This window comes from Dryobates pubescens, chromosome 3, assembly GCF_014839835.1.
Source record: "Dryobates pubescens isolate bDryPub1 chromosome 3, bDryPub1.pri, whole genome shotgun sequence".
In the NCBI taxonomy this organism is placed as follows: Eukaryota; Metazoa; Chordata; class Aves; order Piciformes; family Picidae; genus Dryobates; species Dryobates pubescens.
This window is the reverse complement of record NC_071614.1, coordinates 44,237,842-44,261,463: the sequence shown is the minus strand read 5'-3', so window position 1 is coordinate 44,261,463 and position 23,622 is coordinate 44,237,842. Positions and strand designations below refer to the sequence as shown.

The 23,622-nt window shown below is 44.5% G+C and overlaps 1 protein-coding gene across 1 annotated transcript; it reads left to right on the top strand.

The window, feature by feature from the left end:
- The first annotated feature begins 7,176 nt into the window (after positions 1-7,176).
- On the top strand, positions 7,177-14,506 carry LRRN4 (leucine rich repeat neuronal 4). Its single transcript, XM_009906879.2, has 5 exons — positions 7,177-7,221; positions 8,350-9,089; positions 10,240-10,444; positions 12,030-12,167; positions 13,067-14,506. The coding sequence occupies exons 2-5, from the start codon at positions 8,396-8,398 to the stop codon at positions 14,388-14,390; spliced, it is 2,361 nt and encodes a 786-aa protein (XP_009905181.2). The 5' UTR covers positions 7,177-7,221; positions 8,350-8,395; the 3' UTR covers positions 14,391-14,506.
- The last annotated feature ends 9,116 nt before the right edge of the window (positions 14,507-23,622 follow it).

The following is a 23,622-nucleotide window of genomic DNA, read 5'->3' as shown; positions in this document are numbered from 1 at the left end:
CCCACTGTTAAACTGGCCATTGCTAAAAGGGCCAGCATTTAACAGACCCAAAGCTGACAAATACTCATTTTAAAGCTGCATGACTTGTCTAGCAGTTACCCTGGGAACAAATGCATTCCATTAGTGTTCTGAAGGCCTGCAGACTGAGTTATCACAACCCAAATAGTGATTACACGTTGATAAAAACGTAACACCCGTGTTTACCTTCAGCCACTCAAGTAGTTCCCTTAAAGCCAAAGGAGATACCAGACACCTAAACCAAAGCAAAAACTGGATTCAAAACATCAATCTTTTGTGGAATTTCATTAATTTCCAGATTGAAAACAAAAATTCTTTAGGTACTATTTAAAATTACTTGCCGTTAGAAAGGCAACACTTAAAGGCCTTTTTATTCTCCACCTGCATTACTCTCCTTCACTGTAACATCTAACTCTAAACTAGTTTGGGGAGGTTTAGGCTGGATATTAGGAAGAAGTTCTTCACAGAGTTATTGGCCATTGGAATGGGCTGCCTAGGGAGGTGGTGGAGTCACCTCACTGGAGATGTTTAAGAGGAGACTGGATGAGGCACTTGGTGCCATAGTTTAATTGATGAGATGGTGTTGGGTGATAGATTGGACTTGATGATCTTGAAGGTCTTTTCCAACCTGGTTAATTCTATTCTATGAGTTGAGTTAGGAGCTAAAATGCCTGTAGAAATGATCTTACTTATGGATGTAATGCAGAATAGAAAGATTACTCAGTGGTTCTGTGGCAGAAGAGCCTGCTGTATGGAGTTTAAATCATACCTAAAGCCTCCACTGACCTGGAAAAGACCTTTAAAAGATTGAGTCCAACCATTATTCAAGTACCAAGCATGGTGATAAAACATGTCACTTAGCACCACATCTCTGCATCTTTTAAACACCTCCAGGGATGGGGATTGAATCACCTCCCTGGGGAACCTATTCCAGTGTTGGAGAACCCTTTTAGTGAAGTCTCTTCTACTATCCAGTCTAAACCTCCCCTGGCTCAACCTGAGGTCATTTCCTCTTGTTCTATCACTTTTTACGAGGGAGAAGGGACCAACACCCATCACCCATCTCAGTCCAACCTCCTTGAACGTTGTAGAGCGTAACATGGTCTCCCTGCAGGCTCATTTCCTCCAGACTAAACCACCCCAGTTCCCTCAGCCATTCCTGATATGACTTGTTCTCCAAACCAACAGCTTCTCTAGACCCACTGCAAGATCTCAATTTCTTGTAGTGAGGGCCTGAAAATTGAACACAGTGCTCAATGTGTGTGCTCACCAGTGCTAACTAGTCACACAGGACAATAGCTTCCCTGGTCCTGCTGGTCACACTATTTCTGATACAGGCCAGGATGCTCTTGGCCTTCTTGTCCACCTGGGCACAATGCTGGCTCATGTTCAGCCAGCTGTTGATCAGCACCCAGAAGTCTTTCTCTACTGAGCAGCTTTCCAACCACTCTTTTCTAAGGCTTGTAGTGTTGCATGGGGTTGTTGTGATCCAAGTGCAGGACCCAGCACTTGGCCTCAGTTAGTCTGATACAACTGGCTTCAGTCCTTTGATCCAGCCTGTCCAAGTCCTTCTGTAAAGCCTTCCTACCTTCTGGCAGATCAACACTTCCTCCCAACTTAGTGTCATAGAATCAACAAGGTTGTAAAAGACCTCAGAGATCATCAAGTCTGACCTATAACTGAATATCTAACACCTCATGACGAAACCATGGCTTCAAGTGCCACATCCAATCCTTTTTTGAACACCTCCAGGGACAGTGACTCCAGCCCCACCTCTTTCTGTGAAGAACTTTCTCCCTCACCTCAAGCCTAAACTTCCCCTGGTGCAGCTTGAAACTGTGTCCTCTTGTTCTGTTGCTTTCAGGGAGTTGTAGACAGCAATAAGGTCTGCCCTGAGCCTCCTCCATGCTAAACAACCCCAGCTCCCTCAGCCTCTCCTCGTAGGGCTTGTGCTTGAGACCCCTCACCAACCTTGTTGCCCTTCTCTGGACACATTCAAGAGTCTCAATGTCCTTCTTAAACTGAGGGGCCCATAACTAGACACAGGACTCAAGGTGTGGCCTAACCAGTGCTGAGTACAGGGGCAGAATGACTTCCCTGCTCCTGCTGGCCCCACTATTTCCGATGCAGGCCAGGATGCCATTGGCCTTCTTGGCCACCTGGGCACATTACTGGCTCATGTTCAGCCAGCTCATGTTCAGTGCCCCTAGGTCCCTTTCTGCCTGGCTGCTCTCCAGCCACTCTGACCCCAGCCTGTAGCTCTGCATGGGGTTGTTGTAACCAAAGTGCAGCACCCGGCACTTGGTTGAATGCCATCATGTTGGACTCTGCCCATCTGTCCAGCCTGGCAAGGTCCCTCTGCAGCTGCAAACTGTCATCTGCAAACTTACTGGGGTGCATTCAACTCTCTTGTCCAAATCATCGATAAAGATATTAAAGAGAAATGGCCCCAATGCTGAGCCATACCAATGGCCTTGCCTGAATTAGAGCCCCTCATTTGGGCATTAGGCTGGACAGATGGGCAGAGTCCAATGGCATGAGATTTAACACATCTAAGTGCCAGGTTCTACACACTGGCCACAACAACCCCCTCAGTGATACAGGCTGGGGTCAGAGTGGCTGGAGAGTGGCCAGGCAGAAAGGGATCTGGGGGTACTGGTTGACAGTAGGCTGAACAAGAGCCAGCAGTGTGCCCAGGTGGCCAAGAAGGCCAGTGGCATCCTGGCCTGTATCAGGAACAGTGTGGCCAGCAGGAGCAAGGAGGTCATTCTGCCCCTGTACTCAGCACTGGTTAGGCCACACCTTGAGTCCTGTGTCCAGTTCTGGGCCCCTCAGTTTAGGAAAATGCTGACTTGCTGGAATGTGTCCAGAGAAGGGCAACAAAGCTGGGGAGGGGTTTGGAGCACAAGCCCTATGAGGAGAGGCTGAGGGAGCTGGGGTTGCTTAGCCTGGAGAAGAGGAGGCTCAGGGCAGACCTTATTGCTGTCTACAACTACCTGAAGGGAGGTTGTAGCCAGGCGGGGATTGGTCTCTTCTCCCAGGCAACCAGCACCAGAACAAGAGGACACAGTCTCAAGCTGCACCAGGGGAGGTTTAGGCTGGATATTAGGAAGAAGTTCTTCACAGAAAGAGTGACTGGCCATTGGAATGGGCTGCCCAGGGAGGTAGTGAATTCACCATCACTGGAGGTGTTTAGGAAGAGACTGGATGGGGTGCTTGATGCCATGGTTTAGTTGATTAGATAGTGTTGGATGATAGGTTGGACTCAATGATCTCAAAGGTCTCTTCCAACCTGGTTAATTCTATTCCATTCTGTTCAATGACCAACCCCCACAAATCGTTTATGGGGAAGCACAAGCTGTGCTTGCCACCCCCAAAGCAGAGCTTGTCACACAACTGTTGTAAGGAAGCCCTGTAGTTGCTACCCATTGTCTAAATGATCTGAACACGTGAATGCAGAGATAGGGTAACTGTAGTTCTCATCACCAGAGTGTGGTGCACACAGAATCACACACAGAACCACCAAGGTTGCAGTCCAAGTTGTCTGGACTGGGATTTCACGGAAACTACCAAATATTTGCCTTCTTATTTCCTGCCCCTCCCTTAGCCTCACTCCATGTGTCACTGCCTGCTGAGTAAAACCTTTGCTGCTCTGTACAGAGGATTTCTGCCAGCTCATCCTAGCTGGCTGTGAGCCCCTCTCTCATTTTAGCTTTAAGGGAATGATCTCTTCCTTGCTGCTGTCCTCCATTGTTCCTTTAGATCTTCAGCTATCTTCTCTCCTTCCTCCACTCACCTTGCAAAACTTTTTCATGATAGGTAAGGAACATTTAGGAAACGAATCTGTTTTGATCCAGCTGCTTTCAGGGCTGCATATGACTATGGCTCTACTACTACAGTCATCTCTAGAGGCCAGACTAGGAAGGCACAACCCAGTCCACTGTACCTCCCTAATTCCAGGCTAGATATGGTCAGTGGCTCCTGAGAAGGCCTGCACCATCCTGCTCTGCCTGGCACCTGCATCAGCCCAGCTCAGGGCCAGCCAGTCATAGCATGAAGCCATCTTTAATCCCACCCCATCTCACCCAGCATGTCCCTGCCAGATGCCAGAGGGTACCCTTAATGCACATGAAGTACCACACCCTTCTTACTCATGATTAGACTCGGCTTTCACTTGCTCATACCACCTGATTTACACAGAGAGTAAAAGACCATGGGCTCAGTGATCTGTAGTAACCAAATATTAATTTCACAGTGTCAGATATGTGAGATGTTTTACAGAGAGAGTAAATGCAGAACAAGGGCATCTGCCCTGAAATTTCACAATGCAGAGACAGGAATGTTTCTTAGATAAAACCAAAAGCTTTTAGGAAACTAATACTTGGCCTAACTGCAACCCTATTCCGTTCATCGTGGTTAATTAAACCAAAGCCAGATCAGGATAAAATACTGCCAATGTCAGACGGCTGCTGTCTGTTCTTACTCATCACAAATTCCACAGGGGATTTCACCACTGCCTTCAGCATGCATTACTACAGCAGACAACACACACCCCATAGTTTTCAGAAACCTCAGGCTAAATAACCCTGTTCTTGCATTCTCTCCCTGTTCTCTGTAGGAAAACATCTTGCTCTGTGGACTGACCTGCAAAACACTTCTTTTGTTTGCTTTAGAAGTCATTCTCCAGATTTTTTTCAGGATATTCTCACTATTAACCATCACCTGGATCACAGCCAGTGAGAAACATTCATCTCCTAAACTTTACAACCTGGTACCATTCTCGCCTTTTGCTCCCTCCTTGCTCTGCTTATCTGGGTGTCACTAAGGAATGCAAGGCTCATCCCTAGCATTCCTGCAGGCAAAGGGGTTTTGTGCAGCACTTAATTGGCCTCAGGGATGGGGCATCTTATTTCAGCTCTGTGTGCATCACCCATGTGAAAAGGCTGACAAAAATGCCTGCCTTTACAAATGTTCCCCCAGGTTCCCACTGAAACTTGTATAGAAGTAGGAAAAAAGGAGAACAACCTGAAGAAACACAGCCCCTCACAAAGGGGAAATCTCTGCCTGCTGCTAGCAGATGATTTCAAGGAAAGGGTGAGAAAGGACTGCTGTCTGCCCTGGGAAACCTTTAACAACACCTGGGCAGCTGTTTAAGTAGTACACTAGCAGTAATAACAGAGTTTGCAGCTAGGCAAAAAGTTAAGAAAATATGATGCTTGCCTCAAAACGTTGGAATCTAAAAAGCAGAGACAAAGGTGAAAAAAGGCAAAATAAAAACATCTCAGTTTCCAGGCATGCTCTGCTTCTTTCAAAAGGTTGTTTTATCATTGAGAAATCAAATGCTTCTGGGTGAAGACTCCACCTCCCTTCCACCTTCACTGAAACAAGTGGCCTACTTGCTGGCCACTCCATAAGGCTGCTTATCTCAACCTCCAAAATTAAGTCAGTAAGGATGCACACACTAGAAATATGGCAGCATTTTGCTCTCCAGGTTTCACAGAATAGATTTTTAAGAGATTAAAAATTGCTGCAATACCCAATGAAAATTCATTGTCTGTAAACACCGAGCTAGCAGCAGAGAACAGAAATACTTAACAGCCCAAGGAAAGCGAGGCCAGCACTCTGCCCCTTGGCTTCTCAGAGGAGCTCTGCCATCAGCATGTGTGCCAGGCCAGAGGGAAGGCAGGGTTTCCTCCACCCTGACACAGGCTGGACCTTCCTATTATACCAAATTCTTCAGATTTTTTGAACCTGCTCCGATTTGCCCTTTGACCCTAAGAGACCACAGATCTCTGAAAGTACCTGTTAGTGAGCATGCTGACTGAAGTGCAGGCCTGTGAGCTGCTACACCAGGGTTTATCTGGGGGATTAGCCCTCATTTAGGAAACTATTTATCTTGTCTTAGAGTCATTCCACACGGGAACAATACGTACATCTCCGCAGCCTTCAAGCGAGCTGCATTGGCTCCAGAGAGTCCTACTAAAAGACCGTATCTTGTTTGGTGGACCTTCTGGTGTTTTTCAAGGCTCTCTCCCCATGCCACTAATGAATGATATGTTCAATAGATAAGGTCTGCATACATGCAGACCAAAGGTTTTTGAGAAAGCAAGGCCTTTATCTGCACTTTAGCACCAAAGCAGACAGGTCTGCGATGCCTTTTGTCATGGAACTAGTTTGCTGTCCTGACAAATGCAAAGCACTGACTACTGTTCTCCCTGAAAATTCTGATCATTAATTGTCTTACAGTAGCAACTCGACAACCATCCCTTTGGTATTACTTTGGACCAGTCACTATCAATTCCTCCCTTTCCAGTTCCTGGCTTTATTCTCATCCTTTGACTAGCCTATTTATTATATGAATGGTGGGAATGCTGAGAAACCCAGCTCAGGGCAGGTCCCTTGGTGGGAGATGTTTCATACTGCCAGCAAAGGAGGAGAGAAGGCACAGGAAGGGAATTCTTCCAAGCCACGTGGTATGGCTGATGCAGAACAGAGAGCAGCCCACACACAAAAAAGACAGGGAGAGGCCTCCCAAGTCTATCATGCGCAGCTTGAAATGCCTTCTCCGTCAGCAAGAGAGAATTCCTCTCTGAAAGAGCAGCAGGTGAGAGCTTTGCTTTGGACACTTCCAACAGTCTTCTTAGAAAAGTCATTTAACCTGCACGAACAGTTCCAGAACTCAGTCCCAAGAGTCTTAGAGAGAAATACAAATACTTGAGGCCTTTTATTGGCGCCTAGGAAGCCATTAAAACCCATGTCGGCAGAGGGAGCCTTAGCTTTACATCATCTTGACCTGTCAGCAAAGAAACACAATGATTCCTCTCCCTTCCCCCCTGTCAGTGGAAGACCTGAGAGCTGGTCCTATACCCCCACTCCACGCCTTCTTCGTAAACAAAGAGAGAGGGAGCAGCCCTGCCCGAGTGTTGGGAAATAAGACCCCTCCCACCCTCCTCCTGCTAGGGCCAAGGGAGCGGGAAAGCTGCCGGGAGCCACCCCCTCTAGGCAGGGGAAAGCTGGATGCGGGGGAGCAAGCCTGCAACAAAACCTCGCCTGCGCTTGTGAACAGAGCCGCAAGCAGGGAAAGCTGGGAGGAGAGAAGGCATTGCAGGCTCTGGGCTGAGTCACAGCGAAGGGTATAAAACCAAGGCCAAGCAACTGCAGGCACGCAGAGCTGAGGCACGAGGCGCCAGGGCTTCGGGACAGGTACGTGCCAGCGGATGCGGTTCAGAGCCGGGGACTAAGACTAAATCTAAAATCAGGATGCAGCAGTCCAATTCCTCCTATCCTCTCCCCGCCATGTGCTGGCAATACAGCAGCTCCGGTGACCAGGAAGCCCTGAGGCTGCTTAGCTCTTGCCCAGATCCAGATGACAAAAAGTACAGGGGCAACCCAAGTTATACTATTTCGCTAGTCCCTACTTCAAACCCGGGGTTACATAGATGATGGTCTGGGCAAAACCTGGCACCGTTCAGGGAATAAATCTGAGATATTTCGTACTACATGGAGCTTACCGTCACCCCCCTCCACTGTATTGTATTTTGGGATAAGGAATTTTTAACACCTGGCAGCACAAAAGACAGCAAGAGAAACACCAGCTTGGAGCTCTGGTTAATTCCTTGTCCTGACAGATTACCTGCCTCGATAAAATGACAAGGCAGGAACGGGCTGTAATACTAAAATGCATACATCTTGGTACACAGGCCTTTGAGCCCCTGATCCAGGAGCTTACTTTTAGTTTCTGACTACTTTCACTGAAATGTGGTTCAGGAGCTGCATTTTCAGCACATCCTATCTGCAGGAGCTGGAGTGTGTAGTATATCTGCAGCACTCACCTGTGGAACGACCCCTCAGACGGTGGGCACTGCCAGCTGGTCTGGAGTAGAGGAAGAGGGCTTCCTCAAAGCAGCTTGTTCAGTATAGTACCAACTGGTGTACTGGAGTAGTGTAGTCACTCCTTTGTATCGCTGTGCTGCCCAGAGGCAGCCAAGCACAGAGACTGGGTAGGCCACCTCCTACACTGCTGCTGCTCTGGGTGCCAGACTGGCACTGAGGGTACTGGCATGGGATCCAGACACATGATACAATTTGGTTGCTTTCTGCATGAGAAGCTGTAGGTACGCTTTGACTAAGATTGCATGATACTTCTGCCCCCGAGGGTTCATGTTTATTTAGGCTTAATTACAGAAGAGATTAATTATCACTTCCTTCTACTGTCTGGGTGTAATAGGAAAGCACTTGCAAATATTTCACTTATTAATAGCTTGTACCTGCCTGGAGGGATTTAATTTAGTTCCTAATGTTGATGTTTTGTTTTCCCTTTCCTGAAACAAGAAACAAACAGACTTTGCAAGTTAATTGCAAGCCCTTTAAAAGAAGGATGTTTTCACAATTGCTCATCCTCTCTCTGCTGCTGAGGAATGTGGCATCAGCATCAGGCCAGGTGAGCAGAGCAGAGCCCGCAGCATCCAGGGATGTCACCACCTTTTTCCAGCTGGCTCAGGAAGACTCTTGGGAGAATGTTAATCTCACCAGCATGTCTTGTGAGGATCGAAAGAACAGAACCTGGATCACCTTGCAGCTGACCAACAGCAGTCTGACAGCTTTCCCCATCTGCCTTCCAGATGCCCTGGAGACCTTGGATCTCAGCAACAACCTCTTAGAAGAGGTGAACGGCACAGAGATAGCAAACCTCCCACGGCTGCGCATCCTCTCACTGAGGCAGAACCATCTTTGGTCAGTTAGATGGGGATCTGAATCCCTCAACAGTCTCCTCTCCCTGGACTTAAGCTTTAATAAGCTGTCATCTGTGCCATCATGCCACAGCTCTGCCCTCCCTAACTTGAAGTGGTTGTCCCTGGCTGGAAATCCACTAGTTGAAATCCAGCCACTGGCTTTTTCATGTTACCCTCAGCTACAGTTCTTGAACCTCTCTGCAACACTGCTCGGGCAGGATGACAGCAGAGGAATTAGCGAGTCTGCTTTTGTCATCAGCACTTCTCCCAGTGAGGCCACAAATGGGCCTGGAAGCACCATCAACATGCTTGATCTGAGCGGGACCTTTCTTGAGAAAAGTAAGTTTCCAGATTTCCCACTATAAACATGGGACTTGGTCAGGCTAGAGGGAGCAGAAGCCTGGCTGGGATGACAGCTCCCATCCTTGCAAAGTCCAGGGTGGAGAGTGAACACCCCACCACTGAAAGCTGCTATCAGCTTATCTAAATGTGCAAGGCACGCTCCAGCTGGTCATGTAACTGCTGGGAAGAAACCCTCACAGGTACCAGCCTCTCGAAGGAAGGGCAGAGAACAGACACCACCAAACAGGACTGTTTGTCCCACTGTAGTCTGTCACCTTTATCCTCATTCCACAGTCAGCCCTGAGATTGGTTTTGGGACAAGCAGGAGGAAATTAACTTCTCTTTCCAGACATGCTGCTGAAATATTTCTTTGTCTATCACCACAGTTATGCTTGCTTTCTATGGCTGCACTGAAGTAGCACAGAGAGGCTTTTTGTGTCGACGACAACTGGCCAAATAATCCACACAGGGAGACAGTTGCTGCCCTGGGCAGTTTACAGCATGATTTTTCCTTCTGCCTGCCTGCCTCAGTTTATAACCAAGGTGCTCAGGCAGACACATGTTATATGCCTTGCCCGGCTGCCCTCAGCCTGGGGCAGAGCCAGAACCATAAGGGACTCCTCAAACTACAGGTTTCACCTCAACTCACATTTAACAGATAAACCAGATTTCCTCCATGAATTTGCCTAATTCCTCCTGCAGCAGCAAGTTACACAATTCAGTACTGGGATGGAAAGCACTTTTGTATAAACCTATCCTTTCCAGTTTATGACTCGGTTCTTTTTTCTATGCTAGGAGAAATAAGTTATTTGCTTTTCTCACACCAGTCAGGACTTTGTAGACCTCCATCCACCACTACATCCACTGGCCTTTTAATCTCACCTAATAGGAAAGTTATTCCACATCTCTTATCAGTTTTATTGCCATTCTATCTCCCCTTCTTTTCCTCAGCATGACCTGCAGGTAATATTACAAGAATGGGACTGCATGGGTATTTATACACTGCTGTATTGATTTTTGTTCTGTTTCATTCCCAAAGACATCAGACATACTTGCTATCTCTATGAATTCAAAACTTACTTCTAGGCAGAAATCCACAGGAGTACTCTATTTAGGCGACAGGTATAAATCTTTTGTTCTGCTTCAGTTCAGCCAGAGTGGAGCAGAGACTTACGCAACCTCAAATCACTTCACCTGACAAAGATGCCACGATTAAGAAGCCTCGATGCTGACTTCTTGAAGTCCACACCCAGTCTCCAAGAGCTGAACTGCCAAGACTCCCACTCACTGAGTTTTGTGAGGACAGAGATGTTTGACAGTGTTCCTCATCTAAGCCATCTCTTGTTTCAGAAGTGAGTTTTCTTTTTGTGTTCTTCCTCACACGATATTGTCTTTGCCTCACAGCGCCATGGTGCCTGGGAGCTGATTTTCATGCAGAGTTTGCCACTTGTCAAATATATTTTTAGGAAAGAGGAATGGGTTTGGGTGCCATGGACAAACACAGTCTTGTACTCAAACATGCCTGTGATGTAACAACTGACACAGCAGAAGAGCTGTTAACAGCCCAGTGAGACTCATAGCATAGTTACTGGTTGTTTGAGATCGCATCCATCGTGCTCCAACTCTTCTGCCCTATCTCCCAGTCCAATGGATGAATTTATTCTAGCCCTATTAAGATTAGCACAGATCCACTGAAGGCCACATGTGATACAGGCTGTGCTTCCAACATCTATAATGGCAACATCTTACCAGAGACAGGGGTCACTGAAGGTTCTTTGCTCTACAAAGGATGAATCATAGAATGGTTTGGGTTGGAATCTTAAACATCATCTAGTCCCAACCCCGCTTCCATGGGCAGGGACACCTTCCACTAGACCAGGCTGCAAAATCTGCACCTTGGAAGCACACAAAAATCCTGTCTCTCCCACTAACAGTGTGAGAGGTTAATTCCTTGTCCAGAATTAGTAAAAGCAATGGTTTTGTCCTTATTGTAGAGGTAACACCTCGTGTGATTTACTTGGGATGTCACACACTTGTTGAAATATTAAGGAAAACAAAAGCCTGAAAGTGATTTATCAAGAGTCAGTAAATTGCACTCAGAACAAACAGTATAAAAGAAAAGATTTGGAGAGCATTTCAAGTGATTTCTACAGTCTAGTAATATAAGAACAGATTAAAAGAATATCAGAAAACAAATACTAGAGCACTGGCTGTGCTCTAGGAATCAGTTTCAGGAAAACAAAGCAAATAAAGCAAAAACCACAACGGATTCCATCCCCAGCTAGACTGCCACACTGAATTCACATGACACTTCACAATAGCTGCAGGAAAACCAGTTCAGAATGCTAAAAATCATGATCCAAACAACAAGGGAGCAGCAGTTAAAGCAAGATAAAGAACATCTGAGCACTCAGACTGCAGGGAGGTCACACTGTAGCATTTCTGCAGGTAAGACAGCTTAAGAAGTAAAGATAAGCAAGGTCTTCCTGTATTAGTCATTTGACTTAGTAGGTGAGAATCTGTATTATGAAGGGCAATTAGTAGGGAGAGGATGATTGTCACAGAGAAAGTCAAGCCATTACAAGCATGCTGAGAAAGAAGCTAGAGAAATGGTTACTGTGTAAAACTGAATGCCTGTTGGCACAGAGGAGAGCATCTTTCTCAGAAGACCCTTGCCAAATGCTAGGTCTTTTGCCTTTCAGTTGCTTTTTTCTAGAGGTGTAATCCCCTTGGCATGCTTTTGTTATGCTCGAACAGCCACACTGGGCCAACAGGCATTACTCAAAAGTGCAGAAGGGTCAGTGTTTGTAACTTGGCTACTTCCAAGGCAACTGGGTATGTTGCTCTGTGTCTTAATACATGCTGTAATGCTGAGCACACTCCAGTCCTTGGAAAGTAGCTCAACATTTGCTAATTATTGCATTTGTCATCTTTTAGCTGTAACCTGAGTTCCTTTAATCCCTGGAATGCCAATTCGCCAGATAGCATCATCGTCAATTTGTATGGAAATCCCCTGTCATGCGACTGCCAGCTCTCCTGGCTGCTCTCCAAACCCGAGAAAGTTGTGCTGCAAAAGTAAGTGAGGTCAAGGAGATAAAATAATGCTGTTCGCACACAAATGTTCACTACCATCCAAATTCAAATTCCTTGTGTATTGTTCCCTTCCACAAGAGGTAGAAATGCAAAGTAAAGTTCCCTTCCGGGAAAAAGCATGGCTGATTTATACTTGAATATGGACAAATGTGATGGCACATGTAGAACAGTACATAATGTGTTACTGTACATGTGGATTCTACTTTAAGGTGAGAATAGCTTATTTTCTATTTCAGTGCACATTTCGGTTAGCTGGAGATAAAAAAATGAGCTGGCATGTTGGCCTTCATGAGCCAGCACCGGGAGCAGGAAATTAACAGCTCTGCAAGAACTTCAGCTAATTATTTCCTCCTTGCCTTCGCATTCCCAAAGCCTACATCTGCACAGGCAGTCAACAAACCTCTTGCAAATAGCACCATTTTCACCTATTGTTTTCCAGCCTAATTACAGTAAGCTGTAGTTAAAAGAAGCACTTTGCATATGGATGATCTCTCTTGCTTTTGAACGGCCACCAAGATTTGTCACCCGCAGAAGAGGGAGCAGGGAAGTAGATTGTTAGATTGTTTCTCCTCAGGATGAGCGTAGCAGCTGGATCCTTTACAAAAACATGCAATGTCTGAGTCAAGAAAGAACTTAAGCATAGTCATTTGAAAGCGTATCCCTCACAGCACAGCTGCAGCTGTCTTTACAGATCTTGAGGACTCTGTTATCTCTCTCACCCTGTGTTCCTCTCAGTGCATCATTAAGTCTGACTTTTTACAGCAAGCTGTAATAAAAAGACTGGGTTTGGACAGCAGGTTGACGATTACAATCCAAGCAGCCTTACATGAACCTGTAGTGTTCTCGTGCATCTTACCTATTCTAACTTGTCCTCTCTACAGGGCTTCAGAGACTTTTTGCAACACATCCCAGGAAGGTTGGGGCAGACCTGCAACATCTTTTTCACTGATAGAGCTGTATAATAAATGCCAGCCTGAGAGAAACACTACACTACCTGATTCAAGCACACTTGCTACTGAACATGATGCTTTCAGCCTTACCAGTTACAATGCCACTGCTGCAGTAACAACAGACTCTGCTCTGCTAACCAAAGACATACACACCAGCTCACTAAATCAGAGGAACGTAATGAGCACAACAGCAGCCAGACCAACTGAGAGGATGCTCACAAAGGCCAACAGTTCCCATGAGGAGGCAGTTTCCGAATCCACACGTGATCCACCTTCCTTCGCATCCATAACTACCTCCCCTGGTTTTGTCAAAGAGCTCTATAGTCAGTCTTCAGATTATGGCTTCAGAAGTCAAACTGTGACAGATCAGCTCAAGAGAGAGCTCAGAACAATCAATGCAACGATTCCCCAGGAAGGCCCATTCAACCAGCCCACTAGTGAATACTCCACTGGAGCAACAGAAAATCCCAATGCCACTGATCATTATGTTCACTCCTTTGCCACTCGTGCTGGGGAAGGTATGCCACAAACAAGCCCCACCCAGGTGAACTCCACAAGAACCAATGCTCAGTCAAAGCCTGCACCCACCAAATCGCTGATACACTATGTAGATGACTACGATTACGATGGACAGTCAACGGAAACCCCAGTGCAACTGGCATACATCGCCTGTGACTACAATCCTTGCAGACACCTTCAGAAGCCATGCAAGGAACTTCAGAAGGCATCCCAGTGTTTATGCCCTGGCATGTCAAGGGAAGATGAGGTTCCAGATCCACCGAGGATCAGAGAGGTGTCTGAAGTTACAGACAGCTCTGCACAGATACACTGGTGTGCCCCAAATTCAATTGTTCACACCTATGAGCTGATGCTTCATATCCAAGGCGATGAAGACAGACAGTTTGTCCTGGACAATATTTATTCCACAGCAAGGCAGTACACTCTGTATAATCTATTACCATACACCACTTACCACATTTGTGTGACTGCTTCAAACAAAGCAGGATCAAGCCAGACGACAAAGCAGGAAATTCTGGGTAACTCATGCACCAGATTTAAAACAAAACCCAGCTACAAGATTATCTTTGCTGCTCTGTCTGCAGCAAGTGGACTCCTTCTCATTTCCACAATTATTCTGTCTGTTTGTCTGTGTAAAAAATTTAAAAAGCCTCAGAGTGAGCAATATGGTACACACTTAGTCTCTTATAAGAACCCAGCATTTGATTATCCATTAAAACTACAAACAACTAATTAGCTCTAGATTATCATTCTCTGCAATAACCTAGAGCTCACTGTCTCTATCACCTTGGTATTATTTTGTGAGACTCTCAAAATGTCTTTCAGCAAAGCTATGAAGTATCAGACTCACAGTCCACATGTTCCTAACGGAGAGAAAAAACAAGAAAAACTAGTAATGAAGGTAGTGAAACAGAAAAAAGCCTTTGGATTCTTGCTTATGTGCTAAGCAGTAGCAAACCTGGACACTAACCTTGGAAACCTGTTTTAATGGCAATCAAGCATACATTTCATACAGAGACTGGCTGCCCTGCCACTGTCACCAGTATCTCTCATGGATACAGGCCACTGAGAGCCAAGACGTATCTAGCTAAGCAAGACAGACTCTGCTTTATTCACATCAGTGAAGTCTAGTTTCCAGTTTCTTCTGATGCCCATCTAAAGGTACTATCCAAAAAGATTGTTACTGGTAGGAATGAGAGAAAGGTCTGCTTGGGCTCTGTGACAAGGTGCTGTGCAGATCTAACTCTGGTGACTGCAACTGCTCAGGCCATCTCTAGCTCAGGGAAGAAAACCATGAAGATTAATGGCAAAAGAGAGCAAAACACTGCAGGATCCTTGGGGCAGGAGTCATTGATTTGTTCTGATTTCATACGATGTTTTCCACAACCAAGGCTTCCAAGTGCTACCAAAATACCAACTGCAGTCAGTGAGGAGTGTGCAGTATCCCACATAAGGAGAGAGCACATCAGCATTTGCTTCACAGTTGGTTTTAAGCAGATATGATTGCTGATCATTTACCTCATACAAAGGCAAAGATCCAGGTAATGAAGCAATTTGATGCCTATGTTGCTGAGACTTGAAAAATAAATCCCATCCACCAGCAGCAAAGTTATGAAGTACATCTTTGAAATGTACTTTTGGGTGTTAATCTCTGCTACAAAACAAGTAAGATACGCTCAGAATCCTGGTTCTTCGGCAGCTTTGGGCATGCCATTAAAATTCAAACAGAAATTTGATCAGGACAAACACAAACACTTCCTATTCAGAGACCCAAAGGTTTATGTTTTAGTAGCTGTATGTTTCTGCTGCTGTATCCTGCGGTATCGATACAATATGTAAAATCTCCCCAGATCTCAGAATGAAAGGTACTACACGGTGTAAACCAGTCTGTGTTCTCTTCAGTATTTTTTTTAACACTTCCAGTACTAACAGAAATAAAAGCTACAAAGTAAGATTCCATTTTTTTTAAAGAGCTAGATCTTTGTGTTGTCTTTACCATCTACAACGTTTACCCTGAGAAAGAACTCAAACGTTATGTTACGTTGTTTTGGAACAAACTTTCACCATATAGTAATGTTTTTATTATAGTAAATTTGTGTTACCTGGAGTCATAAGAACTTTCATCTTGTATGTGCCATCCTCACCACTATGGGCTCGCAGCCCATTCCTCCAGGTTTGTCCTTTCCTCTACACCACTGCTGGGAATGACACCGGCACTGGTCAGATGCTCATTGCAAACTCCTGTGTCTGTCCAGAGCTTGTCTGAGCTCCATGACTCAAAACTCACAATGGAGGCAAACTGCAAATGAAAACTCTGGGATGATGTCACCCCTCACTTTGAAAATATTTTATTTTCACATTTTGGTAGTTCAGACCTTTCCTAGTTTGGACTTCAGTTTTTCACATTTATTTCAGGCCTGAGTTCTGCTGTATTTTCTGAAAGATCTGGTAAACAGGTACAGATGATACTTGAACTTCATCTGAAGTGAGTAGGAGCCTTCAATCTTTGACTCATTATTCCAAACTGGGGAAGAGATCATAAACTCCTTGTGTGTTTGTACCACACAGCTCTAAGAGACCTTGACTGGGGTCTTTGGTATTACCAGAAACAAAGTGAAGAAACGTGAGATCTGTGAATAGCAATTTACATAATCTTCAAGATTAGTTCTAGGGGAGGATGACAAAAAACATATCACAACTGAAAATATTGTTCCATCCTAACTGTGAGTTAGCCAAAAGCAACAACTTCTAAAATATTTTAACTGTGCTTTCAAAGAAAACTGATGCATACTTCCAGAAAAACTGAATCACCACATTATTGAGTCCAGACTTTGTATTGTAGCTACACCTACTGACTTAGAAAGCAAACCCTAAAACACAATAAATATTTTAGTTAATGGGGTATGGCTATCTTAAAGCCCATTTACTGGGTTTTACATAATTCCAGTATAACTGCAGAAAAATTGTCATCCCCATTCTTCAACCTCAAAACCCAAACCTATCATTCCTGTAGACACAATTAACAACCACTCTCAGTCTTCCCTGTATTTTGATCACTGTGGATTGACACAAGCAGTAGAGCCAGCTTTCACTACGGGTTGGGACTGGGGCAGTGTAACTTCCCCACCCACACATACAGCCATGTGAGAAAGTTGCCCAGCTCTGCTCTGCCTGGTTGTTCCTTCTCCTCTTCCTGTTTTCATCCAACCACAAATTCGGTTTGTACATCCAACTCCAAAGACAAGAACCTTTGGCAGCATGACTGAGATACACACACAAGTCTGAAGTAATTTTTAAAGCTAACAAAAGCCAGCCCATTAAAACCCCCTCAAAATTAGCAACTCACTTTCACAGTTCAACCTGTCCTGTTTGCCTGTGAGTGGAAGGTGACTTGGGAGAAACGCAGAGAGCAACTAACTACATTTTTGAAGAGCCTGTGTAATTTTTTGTTCTGGCTTTTCTTCTAAGAAATAATCTGTATTTCTAAGAACCTTCTCCATTCACACATCAATATTTTTCTTTTCTATGCAGAGCTAAGTTCAAGTAAAGAAAGTCCAAAATAGACAGACTGATGCATGTAGGTACACCTCCTGGGTGTCATGGCCAAAGGACACGCTGCTCCATCTCTAACTCAGCATCCAAAAAGCAGTCAGGGAGCCTTACAGAGTCTCCCAGACAGCAGAAACACTCTGGGAAAGTGGTCTCTCCACAACAAAATAAGCCACTCTCCACGGGTCAGAACTCACAAAAGCAAAGGCCTTGCTGACTGAGGGAGAACAAAGAAGGACCACCTTCAGTCCAACAAATGCCATTTAGAAGGCCCTGTCCTGGGTGACAGAAGCAGTGGGTGGAAAAGCCCAGAACAGGAGGATAAGGTGCATCAGCCTAATCTGCCTTCATGGCAGAAAGGAGCCTGCTTTTGAGAGCTGGCTTTGGCCAGAGGCGTGAGGGGCATTTAACCAGACAGCTGGGAGACAATGCAGCTCAGGGCAGGAAGTTCGCATCATACCACTGTCTTTATGTGCCTCTTTGTGTTAGGGTGCAAAAATCAAAGCCCCATCTCACTTCAGCAGGTACTGCACTGGCACAAACATACTCCTCTGTAGCGACTTCCAGAAAAATGCATTCATGTGGTGGTAGAAATGATGTCTCTGAGGGTACAGACTCTTACTTGCCAAAAAGCGTTCATGCTCTACCTGTGAAACACAAACATCCTTATCACAGGCATGGACATGTTTGGTGTTTGCAGAAATAGATATTAATGAGAGAACACGTTTGAACTCCTGGTGCCTTTTCATGTTATCAGCTGTCCAAAGTATGCAGGGTTTGTTCTGAAGCAGGGCAATGTATTACAACAGTAACTTTAGCCTCTTTAAAAAGTAATCAAGCAGGACAACAAACTATAATATTTTTAAATACATTCAGAAAATACTACTTCACAGCAAGGCTGGTGTCCTGCTGTCATTTAGAGGGAGTGGGGGGAAATCATCTCCTCAGGTACTCTCCCACATGGGAATACTCTTTCAGCAAAGAACTTTTAGCCTGCACATTGCCAATTGAGGCCCCAGCTATGGCACCTTTATAGTTAGGGGCTGCCAAGCTAGCAAGTAACCTCCATTTTCACTGCTAGAGATGACCAGCTCATACCTTCAAGCTGACATTTCTCATACCACAATACATTTCTAAAAGTTCTTTGACGATGTAGCTCCTTTTAAAGGACAGTCTTAGTTAAAAAAAAATTGTTCCACAGAATTAGCAATGTATACCCTAGTATCTCAGCAGAACAAAATCACTATAAACGGAGCCTTTTTCTTCTCTGCCAAACCACAGCATTGTATTTTGTGCCGCTGCTTAATCCTCACACTTTAGTGCTGGATGACATTACCTCTAGTACATGTAAGAAGATAACACTTCCGTGGCACTTTGTGTATTTCCTGACCTATTACCACAGTGCATAGACTCACTTTTGCTAGATCCTTTGCCAAAAAGCTGGATGAGGCACCTTCTCAACTGCTTACCTCGGCTCTTAAGTTATATATTGTTTTAAAGGAATAAAAGGGAGAAAAAGCACTGAGAATCCTAACAAGAAATGAAGGGAGTGTGAGAAAAGGGAGATAAAGCCTTCACAATACATAGTCCACTGGATACACCCAAAGAAGAGAGAAACCAAGAGAATTAAAAGAATTCAAGTAAAAAATACCAAGCAAAAGCCATAAACCCCATAATCCCTCATTCACTGTCTCCTCCAGAAGGTGGAAGCATTGATGCAGCTATTCCTGCCACGCAGGCTGGCACAGGCCTTGAAAGCTCCTCAGGGCTCAGACACCAAGACCAATAACTTCTGGGATGAAACTCCAGACAGGAAAAAACAAAAGAAAAAACAAAAGAAAAAACAAAAAGAAAAAAAAACAAAAAGAAAAAACAAAAAGAAAAAAACAAAAAGAAAAAAAAAATCACTCAGCACTTGGTAGATACTTTCCTCTACTTTGAACACTCAAAATCTACTTGCTGTGCAAAACATTTTATGCTGTGAAGGCACAAGTATTGTGTTCATTAAATGTTTAGAAGTTCCTCACTCTTATCAGAGCATGATTAAGTAATGGTACTTAAGTTATCTAAGGCCACTAGGTGAAATGATGTCACCTTCTCTTTGGCAGTCATTCGTAATGCTGTCATCACCACTGCCTTGAGAATACTCAGCAAGCTTTCTTCAGGAAAAAAGACCCTACATGAGCCTGATGTTCACGTCCAACATGATGTAAACACATTGAGCAGTAGAGATACACATCCTAGGCATTTTTCATCTTGCAGGCATTTCTCAGAAACCCCATTTTGCCCCATATCACTTGTTTAGGTGGCCACTGATGATATTCATGCTTTGAAGGTTGTTCACGGTGTTCACATTGCAGTAGAACCACTTGGTATGTGGACGCTTCTTTGACAAGATACTGCACAAACAGATAGTAAAAAAGTTTACCACCTAATTGCATCAGACTAGAAATAGTGGTGAAGGAAAATCAGGAGACAGAGGCGTGATGTGATCTGTGCAGAATCACAAGCACCTTGTACAGCAGTGACCATGAGGAAAGTTTCACGTCGATAGCAGTTCAATGCCTCTACCCAAGCGAAATAAAACACTGAAAGCCACAGAAACATCCCAACAGGAGTCTGTCTTCACTGTGCCTATAACTAAAAGAATCTTTTCTGTGCAGATGCCTGGTCACTCAAAACCAAAACTTGCAGAGTTTCTAACACATTTAGTCACAATTGGCTGCAGGTGGCAAGTCCTAGTTGAAGGACAGACTATTAAGCACACTTTTTTCTTTTCCCCAAAGAAACTAAGATTAAAAACCCCTAAAATTTACAAAACCAGAGCCATGTGTGGGTTTTTCTGTATTTGTTATCATGACAATGCTCCTTGGAAGTGCTAGAAAAGGTCAGAACAGACAGAAATTATGAGATGATAAAAACAGTGTAAGAGACAAAAAGAATGTGCAAGAAACTCCAAGTCTAAACTCAGCTCCAACCAAATCTGGAAGGCTTCTGTGAGTGCTAGGCCTAAACTTGATCTAACAGCAAATCTGGTCCTTTAGGACTGCTGTCTGAACCTCACCTTCACGTTGGAATCACAGAATCACCAAGGTTGGAAGAGACCTCAAAGATCATCAAGTCCAACCTGTCACCCAAGACCTCATGACTAAACCATGGCACCTAGTGCCACGTCCAATCCCCTCCTGAACACCTCCAGGGTGACTCCACCACCTCCCTGGGCAGCACATTCCAATGGCTCTATTTCACATAGACTGAAGCAAAAAAAATAATGAGTAGTCATCAAAGCCCTAAACAGAACTCAACAGTTTGATAGCTCATCTAAATTACAGATAGATGCAAAACAAGTACTAAACCACAGTGTGGGTCAGTCTCCACCCAGTGACACTTTAAAACCTGCAATGAGCGGATCAAACCAAACCCTACACAAGGAGTTTCAACATGGAACAAGGCGGCAGTGGATGACAACCAGACAACCCCTTTTACATCCAGTGTAAACCTGATTGCATAGCCAAATGCTTATAAACCCCCTCATCCTTACTCCGCCCTGAAGCCCTGGAGAAGCAATACTGCCAGACCAAAATTATGAGTAAGAAAGTAGCCGCTAACCACAGCAGCCTTAAAGTTAGCTCAGCCGCTTGCTGTGTACCAAGTAAAAACGCTGGCTCTCCACACAGCCATGGGACAAACTCCAACGCCAACCAATTCTTCTCACTGGAGGGGTTGTTTTTGCCAGATGCAGAGTGATGTGTAACAAGATGACTGTGATGGCACCAGAACTAACCTTAGTTTCCTTCAAAATCACAGTATCACAGTATAACCAAGGTTGGAAGAGACCCCAAGGATCATCGAGTCCAACCTGTCCCAACAGACCTCACAACTAGACCATGGCACCAAGTGCCACATCCAATCTCCCCTTGAACACCTCCAGGGACGGCGACTCCACCACCTCCCTGGGCAGCACATTCCAATGACGAACAACTCGCTCAGTGAAGAACTTTCTCCTCACCTCGAGTCTAAACCTCCCCTGGCACAGCTTGAGACTGTGTCCCCTTGTTCTGGTGCTGGTTGCCTGGGAGAAGAGACCAACCCCCTCCTGTCTACAACCACCTTTCAGGTAGTTGTAGAGGGCAATGAGGTCACCCCTGATCCTTCTCTTCTCCAGGCTAAACAATCCCAGCTCCCTCAGCCTCTCCTCATAGGGCTTATGTTCAAGGCCCCTCCCCAGCCTTGTTGCCCTTCTCTGGACACGTTCAAGTGTCTCGATGTCCTTCTTAAACTGAGGGGCCCAGAACTGGACACAGTACTCAAGGTGTGGCCTAACCAGTGCTGAGTACAGGGGCACAATGACCTCCCTGCTCCTGCTGGCCACACTATTCCTAATACAGGCCAGGATGCCATTGGCCCTCTTGCTGATAAATGGCCCTCTTGCTGATAAATGCTGATAAAACCTTGTTCCTAAGCCTAATGCAGCACTGAGCAGCTCATGCTCACTGATGGTAATACACATGATCTGTTCTCCTACCAGAAACCAGGTCTGTTTCGCCACTGGCATAACCAAACCCAAAGTCCAGCTCAGCATCAGAGAAGCAGCATCTGCCGCTGCCTAAATTCATGCAACACACTTCAACGTAGGTATGCCATTCATTATATACACACAGGAGAAACCAAGACCTTCTGTGATACCACAAGAAACACTAAATGATCCCTAACCTGAGGCAACAAGGAGATAGCTGGCTACAATGACCTGAACATGCTCTTTTTAAAAGATTGCCTCTCTACCGATCCTAGCTTTAACACTGCATTAGTATTAAATTTCCAGTATTCAGTACTGTTGCTACTGCTGCTTGATGCACTTTAAGATCAGGGTCAGGAACCTCGATGGTCTTAGTCATTTAGGATGTGTTTCTGAGGATTTGGAGGCAATACAAATCTAGGTCAAGATTCTTACTAGTAGAACTTTCTCCTATGATGAGAACGTATCCCTACCTTTGTAATTAAAACTGTTCTTCTTTGCCTGTTGAAAAACAGAATATAAGAAGGTAAAGACCATTCACTTCCAGAATCTCCTCTCTAGAAAGCCTCCAACAAAGATCAGTTAATCCATGTTTCTATGGTGCACAAATCCAGGAAAAAAAAAAAAAAAGCAACTGTTCAAAATGTTTGAGGCATGATGAAATCCTTTAACTATAGTAATTTTTTTCCTGTCAAAAGAGCTATCCAAATGCTTGATTTTTGTGTATCACCACACAAAGCTGCTGCTGGCACTAGAAAATTGCTCATCATCAGGACATATTATACTTGCAGTGAACACCTGAGACAAATGCAGATTCTTGGAAACTGAAAACAAGCTTAGCCTGTTTCTTATACTTTCTTACACCAGTAGCACCTTACTAGTGCAGGGGGGGTTTTGCTGCATAACTGTCTACATGGGAGCACTTCACTGGCACTATTATTGAAATGGATGTGCTTGATCCCCTTTAACTAAACTAGCAGCAGTTTGGTACATACTCCAAAGGGGGTAAAGGCCTGAGCTACAGATTTCATACTAATGAAACCCATATAGCTAATTTCATTAGACATAAACTGATGTCCAAGTCTGGGACTAAGCTTGCATCCAGCTGAACCTAAACTCCTCTGAAAAGAAGTTTAGAAAGCAAGAGGGTCCACTTTGAACTTGATAACTCAGCAGGAGTATCTTCCATAAACTCATGAGTCTCTGGTCTCTGTGTAAATCACTCTATCTCAATTGTAAATAGTTTTCCTTTGTATGCTTCTTCCTCATACTAATAGTGAGCCCTGCATTCAAGCCTTGTTAAATTGCATTAAACCCATTTTTGTTAATATGTATCAGTGATCTTGTTGATCTAACTCGCTCATCTATAACAATATAAAAGCTGACTTTTCACATCCAGTCAGAGGTGTGCCATAAAATGTATGTAGTTTAGCTATGACTTGCCATTCTTGTTTCAGTCAAGAGCTCTTTTGAGCTGCTGCATCTTAATCTGAAAACAGTACAAAAATTAATTCACTTTGTGGATTCACTTTGCATCTAAACATGTTATTATGCCTGTATTCTGTTCAAGGTGAAAAACATAATTTACATAGCTATTGAGAAATCCCCCCCAAAACAAGTGTACAGAAACTTTTATAGCAATACAACAATTCAGGAAAGGTTAACCTAACAGGTATAAGCTATCTTTTAGCTCTACCATTATTTTTATTGGTAATAAGCTTACCTTTATCCAATGCTGATACAAGCTGAAGTAAGTCACTCAGACACATGGGAAGATCAGGGTGGTACAAAAAAAGCATATATTGTTTGTGCTCTTTTTCTGTAACTCAAGGCTGCCTAACTTCACTTGCTATAAAGCTGCTTCCTAAAATCCCTTTTGGTGACAGGTTTTGCAGTTAAGAAA